Source organism: Neofelis nebulosa, chromosome X (genome assembly GCF_028018385.1).
Source record: "Neofelis nebulosa isolate mNeoNeb1 chromosome X, mNeoNeb1.pri, whole genome shotgun sequence".
Lineage (NCBI taxonomy): Eukaryota > Metazoa > Chordata > Mammalia > Carnivora > Felidae > Neofelis > Neofelis nebulosa.
This window is the reverse complement of record NC_080800.1, coordinates 8604948-8631471: the sequence shown is the minus strand read 5'-3', so window position 1 is coordinate 8631471 and position 26524 is coordinate 8604948. Positions and strand designations below refer to the sequence as shown.

Below are 26524 nucleotides of genomic sequence, written 5' to 3'. Positions count from 1 at the left end.
GCTTTCTTTCCAGAAATACCACTACATTGCACCCCGTGTTTTAATTTTTTTAATGTTTGTTTATTTTTGAGAGAGAGAGAGAGAGTGGGGGAGAGGCAGAGAGCGAGGGAGACACAGAAGCTGAAGCAGGCTCCAGGCTCTGAGCTGTCAGCACAGAGCCCGACGTGGGACTGAAACCCATAAGTGGTGAGATCATGACCTGAGCCGAAGTCAGACGCTTAACTGAGTGAGCCACCCAGGCGCCCCTTTCGCCTGTGGTTTAAAAGCTCACATACTTACACTGGGTTTTAAAAAAGGAGTCCAAACTTCATTTTATGAATATTTAAAACAATTTATTCACAGTTCCCAACAGTGAGGCAAGCCTCAGACTAATAGAGGGTCAAGACCCATTGGAAACAAGATGATGAATTAACTGGATTTGGCTGCTCCAAGCCCCAAGTGGCAATAGAGGAGTCCTTCTGCTCATTGGCTCTCCCACAGCCATAACCAGGAATGTATGACTTCGTACCCAGAGGGCATTCTTATTAGCCTTACATAACCATAACCATGGCAGGGTTGCATTTTCAACCCCATGGTCATCATAGGGCTTTAGAGAAATAGAATGTATATGAGCCATAAATTACATTTGCTCAACCACCTTGAGTTATAAGAGGTCCTATTTTGTGTGACTTTGTTAACCATCTACTCCAAATGCCAAAATCCGACGAAGCGTAACCAATTCCATGCAATGGTATTAGAGACGTTAAGTGTTTTCATTACTAGTGACAAGTTACAGGGTATTGTTGAGTAAGGAAAGGGCAGGCAAGACCCGCCCTCTTTTACTTCCAACAGTGACTTGTTTGAGGAGGGAAGAAAGCAAATGCCAACAACCCCCCAAATGTAATGTGGCTTGTGTGGTCAGGCAGGAAAGTAAGTAGGCGATTTTAAACGCTGTGCCTCTCCATAGCTCACTTAATCGTCAGACAATGAATGAAAACACTTAAGTCTCAGGGTGCTGAGAGATGGACAGCGGTGAGAGTGCTGGGAAATTCGTAACTCATTCTGTCTTCGGGCAGCAGGTCGGTCAGAAAGTTACCAGAAGGAACTCCTTCGGTGCAGTCTGTCTGCCACATTGACAAAAATGTGTGCATCAGAGATCCTGGGGAATAAAAGAAGTATTCTAAAGTCAAAGTTGGACAATTCTGATATACACGGAACGTTCGTGCCAAACACCTGTAGTTATAAGTTCATTGTAGGTTTTTTTTTTCTTTAATGAAAGAAATGGTAAAGGCAAGTCCCCTTTACGTTCGTATACAACTCTTTTCACCGTGAAGTGGTACAAGGGGACCCACGAACACGGTTAGATACAGTACGCAGGCATTTCCAACATTCTTTCTACTCCCCTGCTGAGAAGGTCGTCAGATGCGTTGCAAAACTTAAATGTCACATCACAAAGCCGTCCGAGAGGCGGGAGGCTTGGCGCTTTTTAGATTCCTGGGGTCGGACAGTAGCGGGGGAAAAGCTGCTCCCAGACTCGTTTCCAAGTGCGGAACATTGACATCGCCAGCGTTGTCCAGTTTCCCAGGAATGTGGCCGCGGCGCGCTTCGCCCAGAGGCGTCCCAGGGTCGAACCCGGAGAGCTCTCGCGTGTGAGCGCCAATCTCCGCAGCCTCTGAGCTGACGCCGCGTTCCGTTCGGCGCCTGCCTCCCGCCCGGCCTCACTCACCCCTCCTCCTCGAGTATATTTATACAGGACCCTTACTGGGCCAGGACTCCCACCACCTCCCCATAGTAGGTCCCCATCTCCAGCCCATTCATTTGCGGCCACTGCTTTGGAACCGAATCTCTAGCCTGCCTTCAACAACAACAAAACAAAACAAAACAAAACAAAACAAAACAAAACAAAACAAAACACAAAAACAGTAGTGGGTAGAAAAAGGAAGGCATGAGATTTAACTCCAACTTGAGAGCAACCGTCCTGGGCTGCCCATCTGACACCAGTGGGTGGGGTGCAATCTGACACTTCCTTTCCTGTCCAGAAACGTGAGTGGAGCTGGCGCCCCCTCGGTCTGGGGGAGGGGAGACCGAGAGAAGGTCCGCACTTCCGTCCTCACGGCTTTCCCCCCTGGAGACCCGGTATCAGTGGCGAGCTGCGCTCGCGCTCCGCGCCTCCCAGGTTTGGCGCTTGGAAAACTCCACGTTCTGCTTTCTCCTGCTTTTGGCTCCTCCCCAGCTCCAGACCTGGCTTCCGTCCCGCCCACCCCCTTCCCGCTGTCTCTAGCTTGAGCGTGCGGGGACAGCTCCGCTCCTGCGCTGGGCCCACGGCTGGGGTGCGAATATCCAGAGCCCTTCTGCCGTGGGGCTTGGGCGCTCGCCCCTAGGGCTCTCTCCTTAGCTCCCTGAGCGCAGCCAGGAATTCTCTCCCGCCCGTGGCCACTCAGCCCTTGGGAGGCCCTAGGCACAGCGCGCTCTGGGTCCCCACTTCGTAGCAGGGCTAGCACCTCGCGGGAACCTGGAGTTTGGAGACACACTTGCACCTAGCCAGTCGGAGGAGTGGGCGCAACAGCCAAGTGGAGGCCAGCCGCGCAGCTTCAGGGCCCGGGACACAGCAGCGGTGCAGCCCAGGCGCGGCTCGGGCGCCCAACACCGGAGCCGGAGGAAGTCCCCCTCGCGGCGCGCGGGGAGCGCGACGGACGCGCCCTGGGCGCACGCCCAGGAGGCCTCCTCCCCAGCCCTCGGGACAGTCCTTAGGGCGCGAGGAGGAGCTTGCTGGAGACTTCGAGGCTGTCCGGAGGAGCCAGCGAGCGGGAGCGCGGCCTCTCCTGCCTCGGCTGGGAAGGGGGAGTGGCGCTGGTGGGCTGGAGTTGGGACTCCAGCGAGCGCCTGACCTTCCTCCTTCTCTTCCTCCCCGCATTCGCGACTCGGGCTCAGGGGGGAAGGTCCTAGCGGCCGCAGGAGGCCACCCGACCTCTTTTCCTAGAAGGCTGGCGATGGATCTTCTGCTTCTGCACCCGCTGGGGCACTTGGAGCGCGCTGGCGGCGCGTGAGCCGGGCACTGCCCTCCCCAGCCCTCGGCGAGCCTCGGGCCAGCCCCGCCTGTCAGCCTAGCCTGAGTCCCCTTCCTTTCCCGGCTCCAAATCGCCAGCGTCTCGGGAGCGGGAAGAGGGTGGCCCTCAAGCACAGTCCCGCCGAGATGTCCGCGCAGAGCCTACTCCACAGTGTCTTCTCCTGCTCCTCGCCGGCCTCGGGCGGTGCGGCCTCGGCCAAGGGCTTCTCCAAGAGGAAGCTGCGCCAGACCCGCAGCTTGGACCCGGCCCTGATCGGCGGCTGTGGGGGCGAGGCGGGCGTGGAGGGCAGCTCGCGGGGGGCCACCGGGGGCCGCCTGTGCTCCGCGCTGCCCCCGGCCGAGGGTCTCAGCCCGCGCTCGGCGTCCTCTCCTCGGGGCCCACACCCCCGGGCCAGCCGACTCCCGCCCCCTAGACCCCTCTGCTCATCCCACTCCACGCCCAGCACCCCTCAGGAGAAGTCGCCGTCTGGCAGCTTCCACTTTGACTATGAGGTCCCTCTGGGTCGCGGCGGCCTCAAGAAGAGCATGGCCTGGGACCTGCCCTCAGTCCTGGCCGGGCCCGGCAGTGGCCGCAGCGCCATCCTCTGCTCCTCGGGGGGTGGCCCCAATGGCATCTTCGCTTCTCCCCGGAGGTGGCTCCAGCAGAGAAAGTTCCAGTCCCCCCCCAACAGCCACAGCCACCCCTACGTTGTGTGGAAGTCCGAGGTAGGTAGGGTCCGGTGCTGCGCCTTCTCACGGCCCAAGGCTGGACACCTGGGCAGTTGTTTAATGCCGTTAACGCTTACAGAGCCAGGGGCCCGCTGAGAGGTTTCCACCGTGTGGCTCTTCTTTCGCCGATTAAATGATGCCTGGAAATGGGACGTCCCTAGTGGCCACCCATGTGTGTCTTATTAGGACTTCTTGGCTCCACTTTGGAGTAGTGGTGGGAACTGGAGGGAGATACGATGTTCTGCTTTCCTGTTTGTGCTGCAGGCGATCTCCAAGGGTCATCTTATCCCTTCATCCAATGTGGGTGTTTTTCTGAACTCAAATGATCTAATTCCTATGCTCTTGTAAGGATTGGATGTAACGTATTTTGAAATATGTCTGCCATCTGGTTGTTCTACGGAGAATTCAGAAACATTCTGGACAGTGTTGTTGATTATGTGTGGAGGTGTGTGTGTTTGGGTGGTGTAGGGAGTAACTACTAGAATTCTCTAGTTTGGATCTTTTCTTCTCCCTAAAGATCTAATTTCAGAAAACTATGGTAGTGAGTACTAGTTTAATCTAGGAGAAAAAGAATCTCTGCTTCAGGCTATGAAATACCATGGAAACATGCCCCAGTTGCACTAAGGACAACTAGTAGTTCGTGAAATATATGTGAATCAGGAATCCTTAATAAATAGGGAACTCAGAGGGAGCTATTTGGTACCTTTGAAATGTTTGCTGTCTGGAAAGAAGAATGGAGAACAGAGTTCTTGGGAAACTGTGGTTGCTGGGTACTTGGAAAGCAACATGCTTTTAGAGAATAAATAGTAGTTGTTTTAGAAATGAGCAACTCTGGTCTCTTTCAGTTCACAAATTCTATAGATTTGCCTTGGATCTGTTTCCATAAGGAAAAGGAGATTCCATCAGTTGTAATTAAATATTTTAAAGTGCGGTTAGAATTACAGAAGTGAAATGAAATACCATGTAATTGCTAGAGATTTGGACTAAATAAAGGGAACACAACCAAGAAAAACAGTTTGAAAATAGCATCCAAGATCATACCTCCCTCTGTTAACATGAGATAACTATGAAATTTTGGCTTTTAATGGACCGCCTGAGAAAAATCAGCAGTATTAGTCAGAAATATTAGTATCATATATGGATACAGTATTAGTTATGATGTCAAGGTAACTTGCTGTTGGGTTTGGATGTTGAGTATGGACTACAAAAACTAACAAACATTGCTGACTGTTCTGCCTATTTTCTTGAGGAAGATAGGCAGTGGAGAGAAAAGTCAAGCCAGAGAACAAGAGATCCTCTCCAAACCAGGAAACTCAGCATTCGAAAGAGTATGAAAAATCTGGATGTTGAATTTCTCTTGGTCTTTAGAAGGGGCTGAATTCGCACTATATATCAGAAGTACGCAGGGGCGCCTGGGTGGCTCAGTCGGTTGAGCTTCCGACTTCGGCTCAGGTCATGATCTCACGGACTGTGGGTTCAAGCCCCACGTCGGGCTCTGTGCTGACAGCTCAGAGCCTGGGGCCTGCTTCGGGTTCTGTGTCTCCCTCTCTCTCTGACCCTCCCCCGTTCATGCTCTGTCTCTCTCTGTCTCAAAAATAAATAAACATTAAAAAAAAAAAAAGAAGTATGCATTATCAGAATAATCTGTGTGAGCTGAGAGGAGGGAGAAATGCGAAGGCAAGCCAAGTTCTTGGATTCGATAGCCACCGACGTTCACGTTTAAACCCAACGGCCTCGTTGAGAATGTCTCTGCTTTTCTTAACAACTGTACATACCTGGAATACACAGATGCTGCTGCTGTTATGACCCAAAGGTATTCTAGTGTAGATGATCATGGCCGGTTAGAAATTATCTTCTTAGTCACTGAAATCTCATAATCAATGGACAAGTATCTGAATTGCAGTGATACTGGTGGCTTTTGACTGTTCTATGCAGTATTTGGGCAGTCTGCAAGGTCATCTACCATGATTTTCCTCTTTGCAATGGTTAAAACTTAGCATGTAGCCATCTAGCGCAAAAGCAACATTTTCTCATAAAATATGTGTGTGTGTGTGTGTGTGTGTGTAATTTCTTTGTTCTTGAGGCAGACAAGGAGTGGAATGAAGGTTCAAGGCTGGTTTTGTTTAGTAGAGGCCCACATATCCTATCATAACCCCTGGGTCTGGAATTTAATGGCCTAGGTTACCTTTCAAAGGTTTAATGCCCTGGAATCTTCTCAAACAACCAAGGAAATTCATCCAGTTGAGTGCTGCTTGTCCTCACTTGCCAACAAGCTGGATCCTTTCTCCTAAAAGAGAATCTGTATCAATAATGTCAAAAGTCCAACAAATGGACATCTTGCAAGGTTACTTAAAGTGGGCTCTAGAAGAGCATTTTGGTTCTTGTGCTTTTCCTGGTTACCCTGGGTTTCTCAGCCTCGGCACTATTCACAGTTGTGGCCAAATGATTCTTTGTGGGAGAGGCTGCCCTGTGCATTGTGGGATGTTTAGTAGCATCCTGGGCCTCTACCCGCTAGATGCCAGGAGCACTCTTCTTTGCCAGTGTGACAATGACACGTGTCTACAGACACTGCCGAATGTTCCCTGGGGGCCAAAATCGCTCTAGTTGAGAACCACTGCACCCGTGAGTTGAATGTAGCACGTCAAGCCAGCTGCCTGTGCCCACAGAAGTGTTTCAGCTGGCACAAAGTTTCCCTGGGGCTTTTGTCCAATTCCAAACCAGGTGGATCTCTCTTGAGTCATGCATGCGTCTTATGGTTTGTTCAACTATTCTGTTTCTCTTCCCCTGAATCCATAGCCAAACCTGACAATTCACCTTCGTTCAGATTTAGCCAGTGATGGATCACATTTGTTTCTGCTTAGTTCTTTGAGCAGATTCTCTGGTTTTCAACTAAATTGTTCACACAGTGGCCCCCTGCTCCCAAGACTCTCATAAATGCCTGCAGCTCTATGCCTTGTACTCACTCACAGCTCCCAAATGACCATTTTATGGCCTAAAAGCAGGAGGTATTAAACAAAGTCAGTTACAACTCTATTAATATTTCCTTACTATGTGTTTCAGGATCGCTTAAACAAAATTGGATTCATGGGCGTGTGAGGTAGAGTGCCTACTGAGTAAACAAAGGGATAAACCGTGCGTCGTGACGCACAGTTGGTATAACGCTTCTCAACTTGTATTCTTAGAGGTCAAACTCTGTCCCTGATTCTGCTCTCAGACAAAGGAGTAAGGTCTCCTTCCAACCCTGGAATTCTCCTAATTCTCATGGATCAGAGCCGGGATTATGCTCATTGCTGACTTGGAGTTTGCCAGCTTTGATAATCCAGAAGTAAAATGATCTCTCTCTATCCATGACTTCTTTTCTTCATTCGTGCCATAAGCACGTCTTGAGCACACGATTTCTCTAGGCACCGGAAATGCAGGGAGGCTGCCAAATGGTGTTGGCGCTTAAGGAGCCCACGGTCTAGTGAGGAGGACAGAGGAGTTGACCAGTAGGTACAGTGCAGGAGGGTCAGCACAATGAGGGACGGGGCGGTGTGGGGGGTGATGTGCCATTGTGCTCTGGGGAATTTTGGAAGGCGTCACTGTGCAGAGAGCACTTGAACTTGATCTTCAAGGATGCCTAGCATTTAGAAGAAGAAGGGAGGTGGTCCTTTGATGAAAGAGAAAGGAGTGGACATGCAAAGGCACAGAGGTGTTGGTGATGCCAGAGTGTCCACCCAAGAGGGCTCACAGGGGCTCGAGTGCAGCATTTGTCTGGAGGAGGAGGTTGGGAGCTCTGGGGATTAATGTGTGTGGCAACCACCTGGCTGTCTGTACAGTAACCTAATGAGACCAGAAACCACACACACATTTGGGGGATAATAACTAGCTATGGGCATGGATGCAAATGGCACGAGGGCCAAAGCGTGTGGCCCGCCCTCCAAAGCACCTCTTGTCATTAAATCTACAGAGAGGTCAAAGTACGTGAAGTCAAAAGTTTGGGTGGCCTTCCTTATGAAGAGGCCCACTGTGCACCTCTCAGGAGTTTGGGCTCAACATTTTGTGGAGTGGTGGTTCTCGACCTGGAGGTGACTCTGTCCCCAGGGGACATTTGGCAATGTCTGAAGACAGTTTTGGTTGTCACAGCTGGGGGTGGTGATACATTAGTTTCCTATTGCTGCCAGAACAAATTACCCCAGACTTAGTGGCTTAGAGCCACATAAGTTTACTACCTTATAGTTCTGGAGGTCAGAAGTCTGAAATGGGTCTCACAGGGCTAAAGTCATGTTGTTGGCAGGACTGTGTTCTTTCTGAACGCTCTAGGGTCTGTTTCCTTTGCTTTTGCAGTGGCCTCCGTCTTCCATATTCAAAGCCAGCCTTGTTGTATCTCTTTGACTCTCTTCCATGGTCATTTCTTCCTCTGACTCTCTTAAGGACCGTTGTGGTTGCAGTGGGTTCACCTGGATAATCCAGGCTAATCTCATTATTTTAAAATCAGTTGATGAGCAGCCTTTATTTTTATTCATTTTTTTAAACTTTTTTTAAACTTTTAAAAAAAATTTATCTTTGAGAGGGACAGAGACAGAGTGCGAGCAGGGGAGGGGCAGAGAGAGAGGGAGACACAGACTCCGAAGCAGTCTCCAGGCTCCGAGCTGTCACCACAGAGCCAGACGCGGGGCTCTAACCCACGAACCGCGAGATCATGACCTGAGCTGAAGTCGGACCCTTAACCGACGGAGCCACCCAGGCGCCCCAATTAGCAACCTTTAATTCCCCTTTGCCATGTAACCTAACATATTCACAGGTTCCAGAGACTAGGGCGTGGACATCTCCCGTGGGACATTATTCTGTTTACTACTGGAGGAGGTACCACTGGCTTCTAGTCAGGGAGAAGCCAGAGATGCTGCTGATTGTTCTACAATGTACAGGGCAGCTCCACAGCAAAGAATTCTCTGGCCCTCAGTGTTGGGAGTGCCCAGGCGGAGAAACCGTGTGGTAGAGAATGGGGGAAACTGGTGATTTTTTAGCACGAGGGTGTGACATGATCAGACGTGTTTTAGAGAGATCCCTCCGGTGTCTGGGAGTGGGGGGTGGGGGACGATGCCTTAGAGTGAAACATGCAGCGGGGCAGATTTTCAGAGGAGGCAGGCATGGGGAGACCATGGCAAGCATCCTACAAACAGATGGGAGTTGGCATATAAACATAATACTTCTGTATTTCTTACTTTGCCATTTTAGCAAATCGTTTTCTTGCATTGTTGAACCGCTGCCAGGTTGGTCTCTATAGGCTAGTGGTTCTCCCCTGTGGCTGAGTTTGCGCCCTGAGCACACTTGGCGATAGCTGGCAGCATTTTTGGCTGCAGAGCTGGGACGGGGGGTTGCTACTGGCACCTAGTGGGTAGAGGTCAGTGATGCTGCTGATTGTCCTGAAACATGGAGGATAGCCCGCCACAACAAAGAATTATCCTGCTCAAAATTGCAGTAGCACTGAAGTTGAGGTACCCTGTGTAATGTGCTGCTTTATATAAGAAACGGAGTCCTGGGTTCTGCTTTCCAGTACTATTTTCTCTCACGTGTCTGCCTGCAGTCTCTGTCCTTTTCTTCTTCTTTTCTGCTATATGTCAACCAAGGCTCTGAATTGGAAAAAAAAAAAAACCCTTTCCAAAAGGTATTGAGGAAAGCAAAAAAATATGGGGCATATATGTGTACAAATATGTGTAGGGAAAAATTGAGTGGTAAATATGTAATGATGGAAACTGGCATTAAAATTTAAAACGTGGGGAGGATGAATATTGTGATTAAAAATAGAGGCTCACTGATGTCACCAAAGAGGAAGTAATTCGAGTAAGATGGCTTCAGACATGAAAGTGACAAAGGGCATTTTACAAGGAATTAGGTCTGAAATCAGCATGCCAGAAGAATTTATAGATTAGGAAAACAATTACTCAGCTTTTATATGCTCTCTCTGAGTATCCCTCTGCTAGAATTCATCTCTAAAGCAATTCTGAACTTAAATAGAAAATAATGTGAAGGTAACTCCTCAGATGCCTGGGAATTGAGCTTTCACCAGAATTTCGAGATCTGAGGGTGGGAAAGAGGGATTTTTACACCCAGGAAGGAGCTCAAGAGACAGACTGCAAGGATTAAGCTCAAATTCAGACACGCTAAGGGCAGAGCTACCCGGAAATTCTTCTGGAATCTCAATATAAACTGCTAAATTTCTGGAAAAAGTCAGCGGCCACAAGCACCTTACACCTTGGCAATCTCTTTTCTATGCTTATTACTTACTGAAACGGTTCTCTCGAGGGTACTGCGATCTTCTTCTTCGACTTCCTCTGGCTAGACTTCTGAGCAGAACCCACAGCACTTCCCCTACACCCCCCCCCCCACCGCGTCCCCACCACCGAGTCTCAGTTGCTGCCTGTCCATCTCCAGTGTCTCTTCCTGCTCTTCTGTCTCTGTGCTTGCCTTTGTTCGCCCATCTCCATGGTCCTGTGTTTTTCCTTCAAATCATTCTCCCATGATGATCTCATTCACTCTTGCCACTTGAGCCATCACCCCTCTCGGGGACACTCGTAACCATGTCTGGCTCTAGTCTTATGTTTGAGTTGCTGACGTTTCTGATTTCTTCCCGGACATGTGCTCACAGCGTCAGCTGGACTCCTCACATTCCACGTGTCCGAAGCCCAGCAGCTCAGTCCCCTTCCTCGGAGCCGGGTTCACTGCCCACAGTGCGGGTTCTGGCGGGCGCCACTCTTCCTCTGCCTGCGTGCTTTTACCAGGTTGCAGACGCCTCCGGCTCTCCCGTCTTCTCAGAGAAGGCGTCCAGTCCCCTGGTGTTCACTTCTCATCTGCTCTGTTCTAAAAAGGATTTGAAGTGGAATGTATCCCAGTTCCTACGTCTCTCTCCGGCGGTTCCTTCCCATTGCTGCTGCCTAGTCTGGGTCCTCAGTGGCTGTGTCCTCCTGGGTAGCCACCCGCCTTCGCTTTGTCCCTCTTCCCATCTCGCTTATGGGCCTTTTACTCCAAAGACACATTGTAATCACGTTAACTTCCTGAGCAAAATCTTTGCTGGGACTCCATACGTACAGAATGAAATCCAAACTGCTTAAGGCAGTCATTTCAAAGCCTTTTACAGTATAATCTTAGCTTCCTTCCTCCCCTTCCCAGGGAACTCTGGTCCATGGAAGCTAAAGTGGCCACCCAGCCAGTCATCAAATATTTATCGAATACCGGCTATGCACTTGACGTGGGGGATGTACATGAAACAAACAGGTGTGACCCCACAAGGTGCTTAGCCTTTTATGAAAACAATACTTTCAAATAAATAGGTCCCTATACTGTTCAGAATGCTGTGGCGTTACCACCGGAGGACTACTGTAGACAGAACACTGGCCCCCCAAACATCCACATCCCAGTTCCCAGAACCCATGGATATGCTACCTTGCATGGCAAAAGGGCCTGTGCAGATATGATTCAGTTAACAGTTAAGGATCATGAGGTGGGGGGTGATCTTCAACTACCTGGGTGAGTCAGTGTCATTACAAGAAATGTTGCAAGAGGGAGGCAGGTGGGTTCGAGTCAGAGAAGCAGATATGGGGACAGAATGAGTGAGAGAGGGAAGGATGGACGGCGGGAAAGAGGAAGGGAGGGAGGAAGGGGAGGGACAAATTGGTTTTGAAGATGCTATACTGCTGGCTTTGAAAATGGAGGAAGGAGTCATGTGCCAAGGAATGGAGCAGCCCCTAGAAGCTGAAAAAGGCCAGGAAATAGATTCTCCCCTAGAGCCTTCAGAAGGATCTCAGCCCTGCCAACATCTTTATCTTAGTCCAGTGGGACTTCTGGCCTCCAGAACCATAACTGTGTGTTGTTTCAAGCTGCAGTGTTTGCGTTAATTTGTTACAGCGGCTATAGGAAACTGATACAAGGACCAAGGGAGTCTGGGATGTTTACACTGAAACCAGTGGATGAGGAGGCTTTTGCCAAACAAAAAGGAAGGCAGGCGGCACGCTGGCTGGAAGGGACAGCCTGTAGTTCAGAAGGGACATAGTATGCTTCAGGAGCTTCGAGAAATCCAACTGGAATGGAGTATGAGAGTGAGACATGGCTGAGAGTAAGTCTAACTGGTCTTTGAGCTTCATGATACAGATTTTATCATTAAATTTTTTTGATGTTTATTTTTGAGAGAGAGAGAGAGAGAGAATATGCAAGCAAGGGAGAGGCAGAGAGAGAGGGAGACACAGAATCCGAAGCAGGCTCCAGGCTCTGAGCTGTCAGCACAGAGCTGACACGGGGCTCGAACCCATGAACTCTGAGATCATGACCCGAGCTGAAGTCTGATGCTTAGCCGACTGAGCCACCCAGGCACCCCCAGATTTTATTATTTAATGTACATATTTCTGTAGAGATATCTCTTCTTACTTTGCTTTTGGTCACCTGGTCCCATATATATCCGAGAAGGCTCCATTTCCACATTTTGCCTCAACCAGATGCCATCTCTGAATAAATAAGCTTTGAGTATGGTACATGTCAAGACAGAATCAGGATTTGCAGAATTGTGCACTCCTTTTTCCATAGTGGGATTCTGATTCTTCCAGTCTGGTGCCTGCACAAGGGAAAGTGTGTTTCATATCAGAATCTAGTCAATGGCAGAGGGAGTCTGTATTCTGACAGCAGTTTTCCAAATCCTGGAGATGCACCTTTGGGGGCACGACATATTGTTCTAATAAAATTTACGGCATCCTCTCTGGGCCACTGCTTATGAAAAAGAAGAGTGAGACTATAATTGCAACTGTGTTACAATACAGCAAAAGAGGCGGAATGTAATGTGTGAAAAAATGAAATTAGTCATTACGTTAGCAGGTAAAGAATGATGTTTTCATTAGCTATTAGGGAAATGCAAACCCAACCCCCAGTGACGCACCACTTCATACCCACTAGGATGACTGGAATCAGGAGGATAATAACAGGTGTTGGCAAGAATGTCGAGAATTTGAAACTCTTACACACTCCCGGTGACAATGCAAAATGGTGTAGCGGGTTCGAGAAAGTTTGGCAGTTTCTCAAAAAATTAAACATAGAGTTCCCATGTAACCCCGTATTTCCACCTCTACGGCACATACCCAAGGGAAGTGAAAGTATGTCCATGCAAAAACTTGTACATGAATATTCATAGCATCATTATTCATTCATAATAGGCAAAATGGTGGAAGTAACCAAGCGCCCATCAGTAGATGAATGGATAAACAAAGTGTGGTCTACAATGCAAGATTTAAAAAAAAAATTTTTTTTTTTTTTAAATTTTTTTTTCAACGTTTTTTATTTATTTTTGGGACAGACAGAGACAGAGCATGAACGGGGGAGGGGCAGAGAGAGAGGGAGACACAGAATCGGAAACAGGCTCCAGGCTCCGAGCCATCGGCCCAGAGCCCGACGCGGGGCTCGAACTCACGGACCGCGAGATCGTGACCTGGCTGAAGTCGGACGCTTAACCGACTGCGCCACCCAGGCGCCCCAAAAAAAAAAATTTTTTTTAATGTTTATTTATTTTTGACAGAGAGAGAGCGAGCGAGCATGAGTGGGGGAGGGGCAGAGAGAGAGGGAGACACAGAATCCGAAGCAGGCTCCAGGCTCCGAGCTGTCCGCACAGAGCCCAACGCGGGGCTCGAACTCACAGACCTTGAGATCATGACCTGAGCCGAAGTCGGATGCTCAACCGACTGAGCCACCCAGGCGCCCCTACAATGCAAGATTATTCAGCAATAAAAAGGCATGAAGTACTGATAGATGCTACAACATGGATGAATCTTGGAAACATGCTAAGTGAAAGAAGCTAGTCACAAAGGGCCACATATTATATGATTCTGTTTATATGAAATGTCCAGAGTAGGCAAATCTAGACAGACAGAAAATAGATTAGTGGGTGCCAGAGGCTGGCAGTAGCGAGTGGTGGGGAGTGACTGCCAATGGCTACTGGGTTTCTTTTTGGGATATTGAAAAGGTTTTGGAACTAGATAGAGGTGATGCTTGCACAACCTGGTTGAATTCCCTAAAAATTGCCGAGTTGTGCACTGTAAAAGGATGAATTTTACAGTATGTGAATTTTAATGTCAATTAAAAAAGAATGGTGTTTATAGCGTTTCGAAAATATACCAACATTGTTACTATGTCATCTTTTCAAGAAAACATAAACATAAATGAGGAGCAGAGTCATGCAGTTGGCCTAGGCCTAATGTATATTAAATGCTGTCCTTGGAGACGCAATGGAAGAATCGACAGCCAGGCTGGGATTTTTCTGAGATTGGTTACCGTGGAGATTCTGTGTCCTGAGTATTAGGCCTTGAAGGCAAGCGATTAAAAAGGTTGTTTTTCACAACACACAGGGACTTTAAAAACTACCTATAATCTTGAAAAATTGTCCAGCCATATCACACTAGAACTATTAAGTAGCCAAAGATTTTCAGGAGCCATTAGCATTAAAAGCAGCTTGAGAGACCACCCATCAAGCGATGTGCTGATGAACCCAAGAAGAGGCTGAGCCCGGAATAGTCGTGTCCGTGGAGGAACTGGAAGTGAGTTGAGTCGGATGGCCCGCGGATCAAGGAAAAGGGCACGTTTTCGTTTTTGTATATGTGGACAGCTCATCGAAACAGGTGAATCCCTACCACCTATAGGAGGCGAAGTGTGAATAAGCATTGGGTCAGTGCTTGCGCTGCTGACAGTTTCATCTCTCAGGGGTTGAGAAAGTAGGCAGGCTGATACTCTGAGACCTAAATGCAAGTGGGGAAAGGGAAACAGAAGCTTTAGGTAACAACAGCCACGTTGCCTCGGGCTTTGTTGTAACAAGGCCTCTGCTCTGGCTACTAATTTGGTCCAGAGAAATCCCGAAATGGGCTACCCGGTTTTCTGGCTTTTGGGCAAAGTATCACTCTACTCACATTGAAGTTTCCAATGGATTCCCTGTGCGCTTATTTTAGTTCACAGGTGTTGATGATGACGATAAGTGAAACAGCTATTAGTATTTATGAAGTGCTCAGCAATCTTTTGTTATTACAGCAATTCTCTGGGATGATCGTATCGGCATTATTTTGTACGCGAGGACACTGAGACTCCGATTAAGAGGTAGCCACGCTCAGTCGGAGATGAAATGAAGTGAGTGGGTTAGAGCTGGACTCTGAACCACACCGCCTGGGTCCAGATCCCAGCTCTGCCTTGCAACCTTAAGGAAATTACAAAGCATATTTCTGCCTCAGTTTCCTCGTCTGTCCGATGGTGATAAAGTTGATGAACCTCCAGGGGTTTTTGTGAGGACCTCATGACTTAGTTACTTGCAAAGTGCCCAGCACATAGGAAGTACTAAAAGTTGCTGAGGAGAACAAGATTAAATAAATGGAAGATGTGTCCAGGCAACGGAGGTAGGACTTGGATTAAAATATTACTTTAGTGAAAAGTATGTATTCTGAACCTACTGCATGCCGTGAAGCTTGGTCTTTCCACCGTGGCAATTGAAGAGGGCTCAGGTGATCAACAGGTGGATTTGCTATAACCCAACACGCCAACAGGCCCAGGGGTAATAACCTTCATTCCTACGCTCTCGTCATAGTTGCTTCATCGCGTCCGTCACTTTGTGTTTGTAGAATACGTAGAACGTTGGCGACTGGATGGCTCCCAGTCCAGCCCTGCCTCTCTAGCTGGTAAGCGGCAGGCTGCTTTCTCACCTCAAGCCTGATGTTTTTCTCACCTCCTCAAACCACTACGGCCACGTGAGAGCCAGCTGACTTCTTTTCGTGGTTCATCCTGCCAACATCTTTCCAGGCAAACGAGGCAGCATCTCTAAATTGTGGTTACACCATCTACATTCAGATGCTTTTGCCCCCCTTGAATTCTAACTGTAACTTGCGTTAACATTTCTAGATTGACTTCAGAAGTCTGGGAGCAAAACAGAATCTTACCAGGGGAGCAGGGGAGAAGTTTTGAAAAGTTTTCTATGTAGTCCAGGCATCCATCTGATACTTAAGTCCTATCTATGGCTTCTCCAGTCTGTGTCCAGACCCCCCCCCCCCCCCCGCCCCAGATGAAGACCTTCACAGTTCTGCCTTTAGATTCTGATGGAAATGGAAATCCTTCCTGAAATTGTGTTAAAAACCAGCCTCCCTGGTACTTTTACCACGCTTCAAATGAATTCTGCCTCTCCTGTTCTGCAGCTAATCGCCAATATTGTATTATCCTCATTGGGAAAGAAGTACAGGTTGGCTTGCTTTCTCTCTCAGTGTCAACACAAAGTTTGCTCGTATTGTCTTTTTGGCAGATACGAATTGTGCATATATCAAACTATAATTGGAGGATAGTTTAAACTATTGACCCAAAGTTATCTTGCAAACTACTTATAGAAATCCAGGATTAGGGGGCACCTGGGTGGCTCAGTCAGTTGAGCACCTGACTCTTGATTTTGATTTTGGCTCAGGTCACGATCCCAGGATCATGGGATTGAGTCCTGCATTGGGCTCTGCACCGAGCTTGGAACCTGCTTAAGATTCTCACTCCTCCTCTGTTTCCCCCCCACCGCCAACACGTTTGCATGTGTGCTCTCTCCCTCTCTCTCTCTCTCTAACAAAAAAAAAAAGAAAAAAAAGAAAAAAAAATCCAGGATTAGAACTTGCTGTGTCCAGGTTTTTGCTGCTAGATCCAGTGTGTCAGGTTTCTTCTTTTCATGATTTATAGGTGAGTTCAAAGACAGGTGCAGTTTTCATATTACGTCACAGAGTATTGTTGTGGGTCTTTCAGCAAGCCCCCAAAGAGGTGTGTTAAATCTGGATTCCAATGTTAATGTGTGTCAGAATGTATTTGTCAAAATGCCAAGAAAATAAGCAGGAAAGGCGATACGGAGATGGTAAGCCCACTCGAAGGTCAACAAGTCCGATATGGGTCTCAGACTAACTTCAGAAGCACCGAGTTGTGAACTCAGCAAATATATAGTCATTCTGCTGCAGTGGCATCTTTTAACTTATCTTTAATAATCTTTTAATTTATAATTATACTGGAAATACATTACTTTTCCTTATATAGCTGAGAGCACACTGTTAAAGATTGGTAAAATGTTATGGAAGTGATCAAATATTTAGGTTCTTGTTCAGGGTTCTTTTAGTGGAAATAGGTTATTCAGAGTTTCAAGGTGTAAACAAATGAAATCGTTCATTCCCCTTTGCAATATTATCCTGGCTTTTGGCCTCCCAGGGGGAAGCTAGATGCAGAAGAGTCAATGGGTTGTGATGTCAAGTTTGCATCTCCTTATCTAGAAATATCTCTGTTATAGGAAATGTTTAAAATCCTGCTAAGCATTTTACTGTCCTCAAAAATTATCATGTCTAATCTATATAAAAATATGGTAGATATACCTTATATAAATATTCATCGAAATCTAAAACCATTCTAAAAAAAGAAAAGTTATTCTTTTAATATTCATTGAATGAGAAGATTGAATAGTCAAGAAGGAAATTAACTTAGTATACCTACAAAGATTTTCTCCAAGGGGCACTTGAGTGGCTCGGTCAGTTGAACCTCTGACTCTTGATTTCAGCTCTGGTCGTGATCTCATGCTTCGTGAGATCTAGTCCCATGTCGGGCTCTGTGCTGACAATGTGGAGCCTGCTTGGGATTCTCTTTCTCCCTCTCTGTCTGCCCCAGCCCTGCTCATGTGCTCGCGCTCTCTCTCCCTCTCTCTCTCAAAATAAATAAACATTAAAAAAAATAAAAAAAGATTTTCTGCATGTCATTAATTGTTCCTATGCAATATTTTTATAGTGCAGAAAGGTTGATTTTTTTTCTTTTACTTGGAAAGACTTCTTGCAGAGTTTTATTTATCGTTACATCTTTTAAATTTTATATTTTTTTATTTTTAATTTTTATTTCTTAATTTTTTTTCATGTTTATTTATTGTGAGAGAGAGAGAGAGAGAGAGCGAGCACAAGCAGGGGAGGGGCAGAGAGAGAGAGGGAGAGAGAATCCCAAGCAAGCTACACGCTGGCAGGGCAGAACCCGATATGAGGATCCCATGAACCATGAGATCATGACCTGAGCCGAAATCAAGAGTCGGATGCTTAACCAACTGAGCCACCCAGGCGCCCTTTTAAAAAATTTTTAATTTAAGTATAGTTGACCTATAATATATTAGTTCCAATTGTACAGCATAGTGAGTCAACACTTATATATATGACGAAATGTTCACCATTACTGGTGATGAACAGTTACTGTTCATCACTATATAAAGTTGTTACACTATTGCTGCCTATATTCCCTGTGCTGTACTTTTCATCCCCGTGACTTATTTATTTCATGACTGGAAGTTTGTATCTCTGAATCCTCTTGGCCTATTTTGCCTTCCATACCACTTCCCACCCAAAACCGTTAGTTTCTTCTCTATATTTATGAGTCTGTTTCTCTTTGTTGTTGTTGTTCTTAGTTTGTTTTATTTTTTAGATGCCACACATAAGTGAAATCATATGATATTTGCCTTTCTCTGTCTGGTTATTTCACCTAGCCTAATACCCTCAAGATCCATCCATGTGGTCACAAATGGCAAGATTTCATTCTTTTTTGTTGTTGTTGTTTTATAGCTGAGTAATATTCCATTGTGTATATACCTAACATCTTTTCTCTATCCATTCATCTATTGACGGACACTTGGGTTGCCTCTGTATCTTGGCTATTATACATAATGCTGCAATAAACATAGGGGTGCATATGTTTTTTGAATTAGTGTTTTTGTTTCCGTGGGGTAAATACCCAGAAGTGGAATTACTAGGTTGTTTGGTATTTCTATTTTTAATGTTTAAAAAATTTTAATTCCAGTATAGTTAACATGGAGTGTTATGTTAGTTTCAAGTGTACAATACAGTGATTCAACAATTCTGTACATTACTCGGTGCTCATCAAGATAAGTGTACTCTTTAATCCCCATCACCTATTTCACCCGTCCTCCCCGCTCTGGCAACTACCAGTCTGTTTTCTGTGGTTAAGAGTCTGTTTTTTGGTTTGTCTCTTTATTTTTCCTTTGTTCCTTTGTTTTGTTTCTTCCACATAGGGGTGAAATCATATGGTACTTGTCATTCTCTGAGTGACTGACTTCACTTGTTGTTGCAAATGGAACAATTTCATTCGTTTTTATGGACAAATAATACTCTCTTGTACACGTCTACCACATCTTCTTTATCCACTCATCTATCGATGAACACTTGGGCTGCTTTAATAATTGGACTATTGTAAATAGCGCTGCAACGAACATAGGGGTAGATATATCTTTTTGAATTAGTGTTTTCACATTCTTTGGGTAAATACCCAGTAGTAGAATTACTGGATCACATGGTAATTCTATTTTTAATGTTTTGAGGAACCTCCAGAGTGTTTTCCACAGTGATTGCACCAGTCTGCATTCCCGCCAACAGGTCACCAGTGTTCCTTTTCCTCCACATCCTCGCCAACACTTGTTGATTCTTGAGTTTTTGATTTCAGCCATTCTGACAGGTGTGAGGTGATATCTCACTATGGTTTTGATTTGCATTTCCCTGATCATTTGTGATGTTGAGCATCTTTTCATGTGTCTGTTGACCATCTGTATGTTTTCCTTGGAGCAGCGTCTGTTCATGTCTTCTGCCCATTTTTAAATTGGATTATTTGGGGGTTTGTTTTGGTGTTGAGTTGTCTAAGTTCTTTATATATTTTGGATACTGATCTTTTATTGGATATGTCATTTTCAAGTATCTTTTCCCATTCAGTACGTTGTCTTTTAGTTTTGTTGATTGTTTCCTTCGCTGTGCAGAAGATTTTTTTTTTTTTTTGACACGGTCCCAGTAGTTTATTTTTGCTTTTGTCTCCCTTGCCTCAGGAGACATATCTAGAAAAATGTTACTGCAGCCGAGGCCAGAGAAATTACTGTTTGAGCTCTCTTCTGGAATTTTTATGGTTTCAGGTCTCACATTTAGGTCCTTAATCCATTTTGAGTTAATTTCTGTGTTTGGTGTAAAAGGTAGTCCGGTTTCATTCTTTGGCATGTGGCTGTCCAGTCTTCCCAACATTGTTTGTCGAAGAGACTCTTTCCCACTGGGTATTCTTTCCTGCTTTGTCAAAGATGAATTGACCATATAATTGTGGGTTTATTTCTGGGCTTTCTATTCTGTTCCATTGATCTATGTGTCTTTTTTTTTGTGCCAGCATCCTGGTGTTTTGATGACTACAGCTTTGCAGTCTAGCTTGAAATCTGGAGTCGTGATACTTCCGGCTTTGATTCTCTTCTTCAAGATTGCTTTGGTTCTCTGGGATCCTTTGTGGTTCCACACACATTTTAGGATGGTTTAATTCTGTGGAAAATGCTATTGGTATTTTGATAGAGGTGTCATTAAATCTGTAGATTGCTTTGGGTAATGTGGACATTTTAAGAATATTTGCTCTTCCAGTCCATGAGTGTGGGATATGTTTCCATTTATTTGTGTCAAAAGACTTCTTGGGGAATTTTAGATCATGATCTGTTAGTGGAATTTGTCTCTGTATATATCTCTACATGTAACTTTTAATTTCATAATAACATCTATCTTTAGAAATAAAAACAAACGGTTAGTTAGTACTATGCATAATCGGAACAATGTGGATGAATTATTTTTATGAAAATATAAGCTTTAAAACTCCATGATAAAAATGTAAAAGGGGCAAAAAGCTCCGTGTCTTAGTGTGAGTATCTCCAAGGTCAGGGCCACGGTGAGTGCAGTTGATCTGGGAGGTGATCCCAGCAAGCAGGAGTGAAAACTAAGGGAGAATGAAATGCCTTTGTAAGTTGTGTCTTGGAAGTTGTAGCTGTGGACGATGGGATAACCGAGGTTCCACCAGGACTGCTGGAAAACATGTAGAACGCCCCTCAGGATGATCCATCTGTGTTTCAGTTACCTATTGCCACCTACAAAACTTAGTGGCATGATTCTGTGAGTCAGGAATTAATTCAGGGCTGAGTTGGGCTGTTCTACTCCACATGGCATCAGCTGAGTTCACTCACTCGGCTGCTTTCAGCTGGTGTCCTGGATGCCTAGAGAATTCAGGATGTCTTCATTTACATGTCTCGTTCCTCGGTATTCCCCCATGTGGCTCCTTCCTCTCCACGTGGTTAGCTTGGGCTTCCTCACTGTATGGTGATCTCATGATATTTGGTCAAAGTGAGTCACAGGGTCCGCCCAGATTCGAGGATAAGGGAAGTGGACACGGGAAGCGACAAAGAACATGTGGCCTTCTTTGATCTGTCACAAGCTACAAGTTGGGATCTGGGATCTGGGAAATGTCTCCATTGGTTTCCATCCTCCGTTGGTTCAGATTCCTTCCAGGGTTTTTAACTTACCTGGTGACTTCTTGCACATGACTATGGGTTTCCTAGAGATAGATCACTGGCAGCACAAGATAGATCAGTGTGAGCTTGCACAGAAATTCCCAGCACAGTTCCAGCTGGATTCAAAACTGTTAGTAGAGGCTCATGGGGAGCGGCATTTAGAACTAGTCACTCGCAATCTTAGCTAACCGAAAGCACAACTGAAGGACAACATGACTAGACTTTGGAGGTGTCTAAGCCCGGGGTCAAATCCCAGGCCACTATTTGTGAGCTATGAATTTCGGTTTCTTCACCTTTACAGAGAGTACAGTTGTATTTTCTTTGTAGGCGATGGGAAAGCACTGATGAGTGCACTTAGGACCCATGCAGTACAAGGTATTATGCAGCAGTGTCTGTTGTTGATGACTCAGTCTACTTCATTCTGAAATGCTTTACATCATAGGCAGATGCAGATGAAAGATTTTCTAGTGCCTTCGGGGGAAACGAGGCAACAGTACTATGGGAAATGTCAATAACAATTGTAAGAGGCAATTTTAGGCTTTTTAAACTGTAAAGGAAATACGTAGTAGTTAAAGAACTATGAGATGGTGTACTTTTCCTTCTACATTTTAACTTTTAAGATTTGTGTACATACCTTATTTATTTAATGCTTATTTTTGAGAGAGAGGGAGCACGAGTGGGGGAGGGGCAGAGAGAGAGGGAGACAGAGGATCTGAAGCGGGCTCTGTGCTGACAGCACAGAGCCCGATGTGGGGCTCCAACTCACGAACCATGAGATCGTGACCTGAGCTGAAGTCGGATGCTTAACTGACTGAGCCCCCCAGGCACCCGTAGTTTTTAATTTTTAAAAAAATGTTTATTCGTGTATTTTGAGAGAGAGTGAGAGAGAGCACATGTGGGGTACGGGCAGAGAGAGAGAGAGAGAGAGAGAGAGAGAGAGAGAGAGAGAGAGAGAGAGAATGAGAGAATCCCAGGCAGGCTCCACAGTCAGCACTTAGCACAGAGCCTGATGCAGGGCTTGATCCCATGACTGTGAAATCATGATCTGAGCTGATATCGGGAGTTGGACACCTAACCAGCTGAGCCGCACAGATACCCCTGTGTACTATATTTTAAATTGCATCAAAAGTAATTCAGTTTGGTTTTTGTCAAATGTCAAATGCACATTCCCATAAGTAAATGGCAAAATAAGCCCTCCCCCCTTTATTATAGTCAAAGTAGGGGCAAAGAAGTTATTTAAGACTGTCCCTCCAAACTTATAGCAGTTGTTTATTCGATAAGTTATTGTATTGATTTATCTGCTGCCCTTAGGGAATTCGCACATAACCCCCATTGGTTATAAGAGTCTCCTTGCACGAAGCTACTTGCTCGTAGAACTTTTTGTTCTACTCCACGGAGATCCTTCCAAATGACTGGATGTTGACAAAACAGAGCAAAACAAATGGGTATCTTTGGTAAAAAACTGGCATTTTAAAGCTTGGAGGCATGGGGGGGCAAATGAAGAAATTAAATTTTTTCTATCATTAGTCGATAATGACAATCTGTGTCAGCTACTTAAGCATTATCCTTCGGTAATTATTCTTACCCCAGTTTATTCACTCATTCATTCATCAAATAATTCAGCATATCTCATCAAGCTCTGGGTTTAGCAGAATAATATTTACTGAATGCTTGCCTTGAGCGAATTATCCTCTTAAATGCCTTTAAAGGCATTGGATCATTAAGTCCTCACAATAATTGAAGGAAGTCTAAAGCCAGTAAATAAGGAAGGTAGGATTTGAATCCAGCAAAGTAAATACATATGGTCCTTGTTCGGGAGGTCCTCAGTCCAGAGAGACATGTGTAACCGTAATAATAGCTAATAGTTATTGATCACTTGCCTAGTCAAACACTCTTGAGTTACTTTATTTGCATGAATTCATTTAGTTCTCCTATCAACTCCATGAATTATTATTATTAGCCCCATTTTCTAGACAAGGAAATTTAGACACAGAGAATTAAGTAATTTGTTCAAGGTTATACTGCTGGTAAAGGATTGGGTCAGGATTTAAATCCAGATAGCCTGGTTTTAGATCTGTTGCTTGTAACCGTCACTCCATGTAGTGTAGATTCAGTACCTTTTCCTATGAGCTAAAACAGAGATTTGTGGGCACCTGGGTGGCTCAGCCAGTTAAGTGTCTGACTCTTGATTTTGGCTCAGGTCATGATCTCATGGGTCATGATTTCGAGCCCCGTGTCAGGCTCTATGCAGACAGTGTAGAGCCTGCTTGGGATTCTATATCTCTGCCCCTCTCTCTGCCCTGCCCCTGATCTCTCTCTCTCTCTCTCTCTCTCTCTCTCTCAAAATAAATAAACTTGAAAAGATGGTAGCTATAAAACAGATTTGTAGAAGGGACTTTAAGGCTAGAAAGTCACACTCTGCTTGGGAAAGCCAGGTGAGAAGATATTTGAAGTCAATTTTTTAAATGTTTATTTTTTTGAGAGAGAGAGTGCATGCATGTGCAAGCAGGGGAGACGCAGAGAGAGAGAGACAGAGAGAGAATCCCAAGCAGGCTCCATGCTGTCAGCACAGAGCCTGATACAGGGCTCGATCCCACAAATGGTGAGATCGTGATCTGAGCCGAAATCAGGAGTTGGACGCTCAACCGACTGAGCCACCCAGGTGCCCCTGAAGTCAACATTAAAATAAGGAATATGTCCTGGGAACAAGGATGAGGAAGAAGGCAAGGAGAAGAAACAGAATGAGCAAAGGTATGGAAAACTTAGTAAGCAGGGTGCAGTAGTGTGGAAACTAAAAGTTGTCTGATATGAGTGGAAGGTGGGCCAAGAATTCGGGAGTGCTTTTGCATATGAGTTAATCTCATACCCAACCAGCCTTTAAGATCCAAAGAACAGGACAAACAACAAATATACAATAACTTGCTTAATGTTAACATCTCATATAACCATGACAGGTGTATAAAAACTGAGAAATAATCCTTGGTAACAAGTTTGTTACCAAGGTAATCTTGGCGATGCCGGTTAAGTGCAGTACTTTGACCTGAAATAGAGAACTTACCTGGAGTCACCAGGTTTTCTACTATGGTTCTTTTTCAGTTGCAGATCCCATTCAGGAGCCCATTTTGCATTTAGTTAGTGTTGCTTCTTAGTCTCTTCCAATCAGTCTTTCATGACCTTTCCACTTTGTGGAATGTTTCTCAATTTTGGTCTGATGTTTCTCATGATTAGAGCCCAGTGACAGGAAGAATCCAGGCAGCATATCTGACCACAGTTGTCACTGTTTATCGACATTAGTAAAATATAACGTGTCTATTAATGGTGATACTTTTTACCCAATGACCCAGCTGCTCCTGGCCTGTCTGCGAGGTAGCACGGCCGGATGCTTGTAGAGCAGTTGCAGTATTGAGGGTTTAGACTGTGGCTAGGGGACTGAAGAAAGCCACCCCGTAACAGTGACCTCGCGAACAAGCAGTTGACCTGATTGGCCCTCTTCCCTGTCAGTAACTTGGATTTGCCCATCCTTCTCCATCACGTGAGAAGCTCTGCCATAGGATACCGCTCAGTCTGCACTTACCGCCACACTGTGCTATCAACAAGCCATTCTTTGGGTGCTGCATTTGTTGGTGTGTGAGGCTGGGCGAAGTCCAAATGTGCTTTGTCATTGCTCAATGTTGGGGAGTGGGGAGGAAGAGCTGGACTTTGAGTAAATATTCATTTACATCAGCAGCATTCCTCTGTGCACTCTGGATGCTTGCTTCTCTCTTGTTAACAGTGCTAGAATAAACACAGAATTCTACCAAAATATTAGCAGTGTGTGCTGTTTTCTTTCACTTGCCAAGATTGTTTTATAATAAATACCGTTGGAGGAAATACCATTGGCCAGCATCCTCAGCGATTACGTTAGTATCTCTAGGGAACAAAGTATGGATTTGGGAGGTGCTTTGCACAGAGAAGCAAAATATGCCTGGTTTAATCTGCATTCCTTGAATATGCTGATCTTGTCATCTTTGAGCCTGATTGTAACTGAAAATATTTCTCTTGGTTTACAAAAGTTGATGTGATTAGTCCCTATGATACCCAGTAATTAAATGTCTTTTAGAAGGTAAGTCTGACATAAGGTATCTTTTGAAACTGATTGGTACTAAAACAGGTGTTCATAATGTACTTTCATGGTAGAAAATGATTGTAGATTAAATTGGATATTTGCATTTATCAGAAATAATTTTAGTCACATGGAAGAAATGGGTTTTCCCAACAATTTTGTTCACTTGGCTTTGGTTTCAACTCGCACTTGTATCCATTACAGGTGCAAATGATTATTTCCCTCCTGGGTTGAATCCTAGTCCCGTATTTCCATTTCTCTGCAGGATGGTTCTTTTCGTAGGTTTCACCATTGTTTCAAATTCTAAATGTTCAAAACAACTAATGATCTTTTCTCTGCAAGAAGGAAAAGTAAGTAAATGAATAAACCACAACCAGCTTCTTTTCTAAACTTTCCTGTTTGCTTCCGTGATAACCATCTTCACAGCCTTGGAACCCTGAAAATACTTTGATTATTCCTTCTTTTTTATATTCTGTATTCATATGGCCCCCATATGGGGGATAGCTTATCCTTATTTCTATATAATACTCTTATTTTTCTTTTTCTTTCTGTCTATCCTGGCACTGACCCTCATTTCTCATGCTGGGCCTTAGTTTCCTGGATGACAGGTTTTTCTCATTTTGACCCCTGCATTCTTCTTCCTTAACACCTAATATCATCATTTAAGTTCTTGCCATGGAGTCCTGTTACCATCAAGATAAAATGTCATCTGTCATATAGACTCTACCTACAATCATCATGTGTTACAATAGTTTGTTTCTTTTATGGATGAGTAGTGAATTCCATGGTATGGATGCACCATAGTTTATATATTGACCTGTTAATGAAATGTGGGCGATTCCCAGTTTTTGGTGATGGTGACTAGAGCTGCTATCAACATACCTATGTAGAGGTTTCTGTGTGAACGCGAGTTTTCATTTCTCCAGGCTGAATGCCAGGAGTTGGATTTCTGGGTCACATGGTGAGTGTATGTTTAACTGTCAAAACTCTCCCCTAGAGTGGCTGTACCTTTTTGCCCTGGCGCCAGAAATCTGTGAGAATTCCAGTTGTTCCACATCCTTGTCAGCACTTGGGATTGTCAGTGGTTTCTGTTTTATCCATTCTAAGAGGGGTGCTATGGTAGCTCTTTGTGGTTTTGATTGGCATTTCCCTGACAGCTAATGGTGTTCCATCTTTTTTTATGTGCTTACTGGCCCTCCTTATGTCCTCTTTGGTAAAGTGCCTGTTCAAATCTTTTGCCCATTTTTTAATCAGATAGATTTAATTTTTACAAGAGAAAATACTTCCTAGATTTCTCTGGGTAAGAGCATAATGAAGGCATTCGTTT

At 45.2% G+C, this 26524-nt stretch overlaps 1 protein-coding gene across 2 annotated transcripts in view; it reads left to right on the top strand.

The window, feature by feature from the left end:
• The first annotated feature begins 2084 nt into the window (after positions 1–2084).
• ARHGAP6 (Rho GTPase activating protein 6) overlaps positions 2085–26524 on the top strand; it is a 454675-nt gene continuing 430235 nt past the window's right edge. Inside the window, exon 1 of one of the 2 annotated variants that reach the window (XM_058713350.1) lies at positions 2085–3751. In XM_058713350.1, the coding sequence (XP_058569333.1) occupies positions 3173–3751 (579 nt within the window). In that variant the 5' untranslated portion in view covers positions 2085–3172. The remainder of the gene's footprint in view (positions 3752–26524) is intronic. The other variant, XM_058713349.1, reaches the window with a different exon arrangement.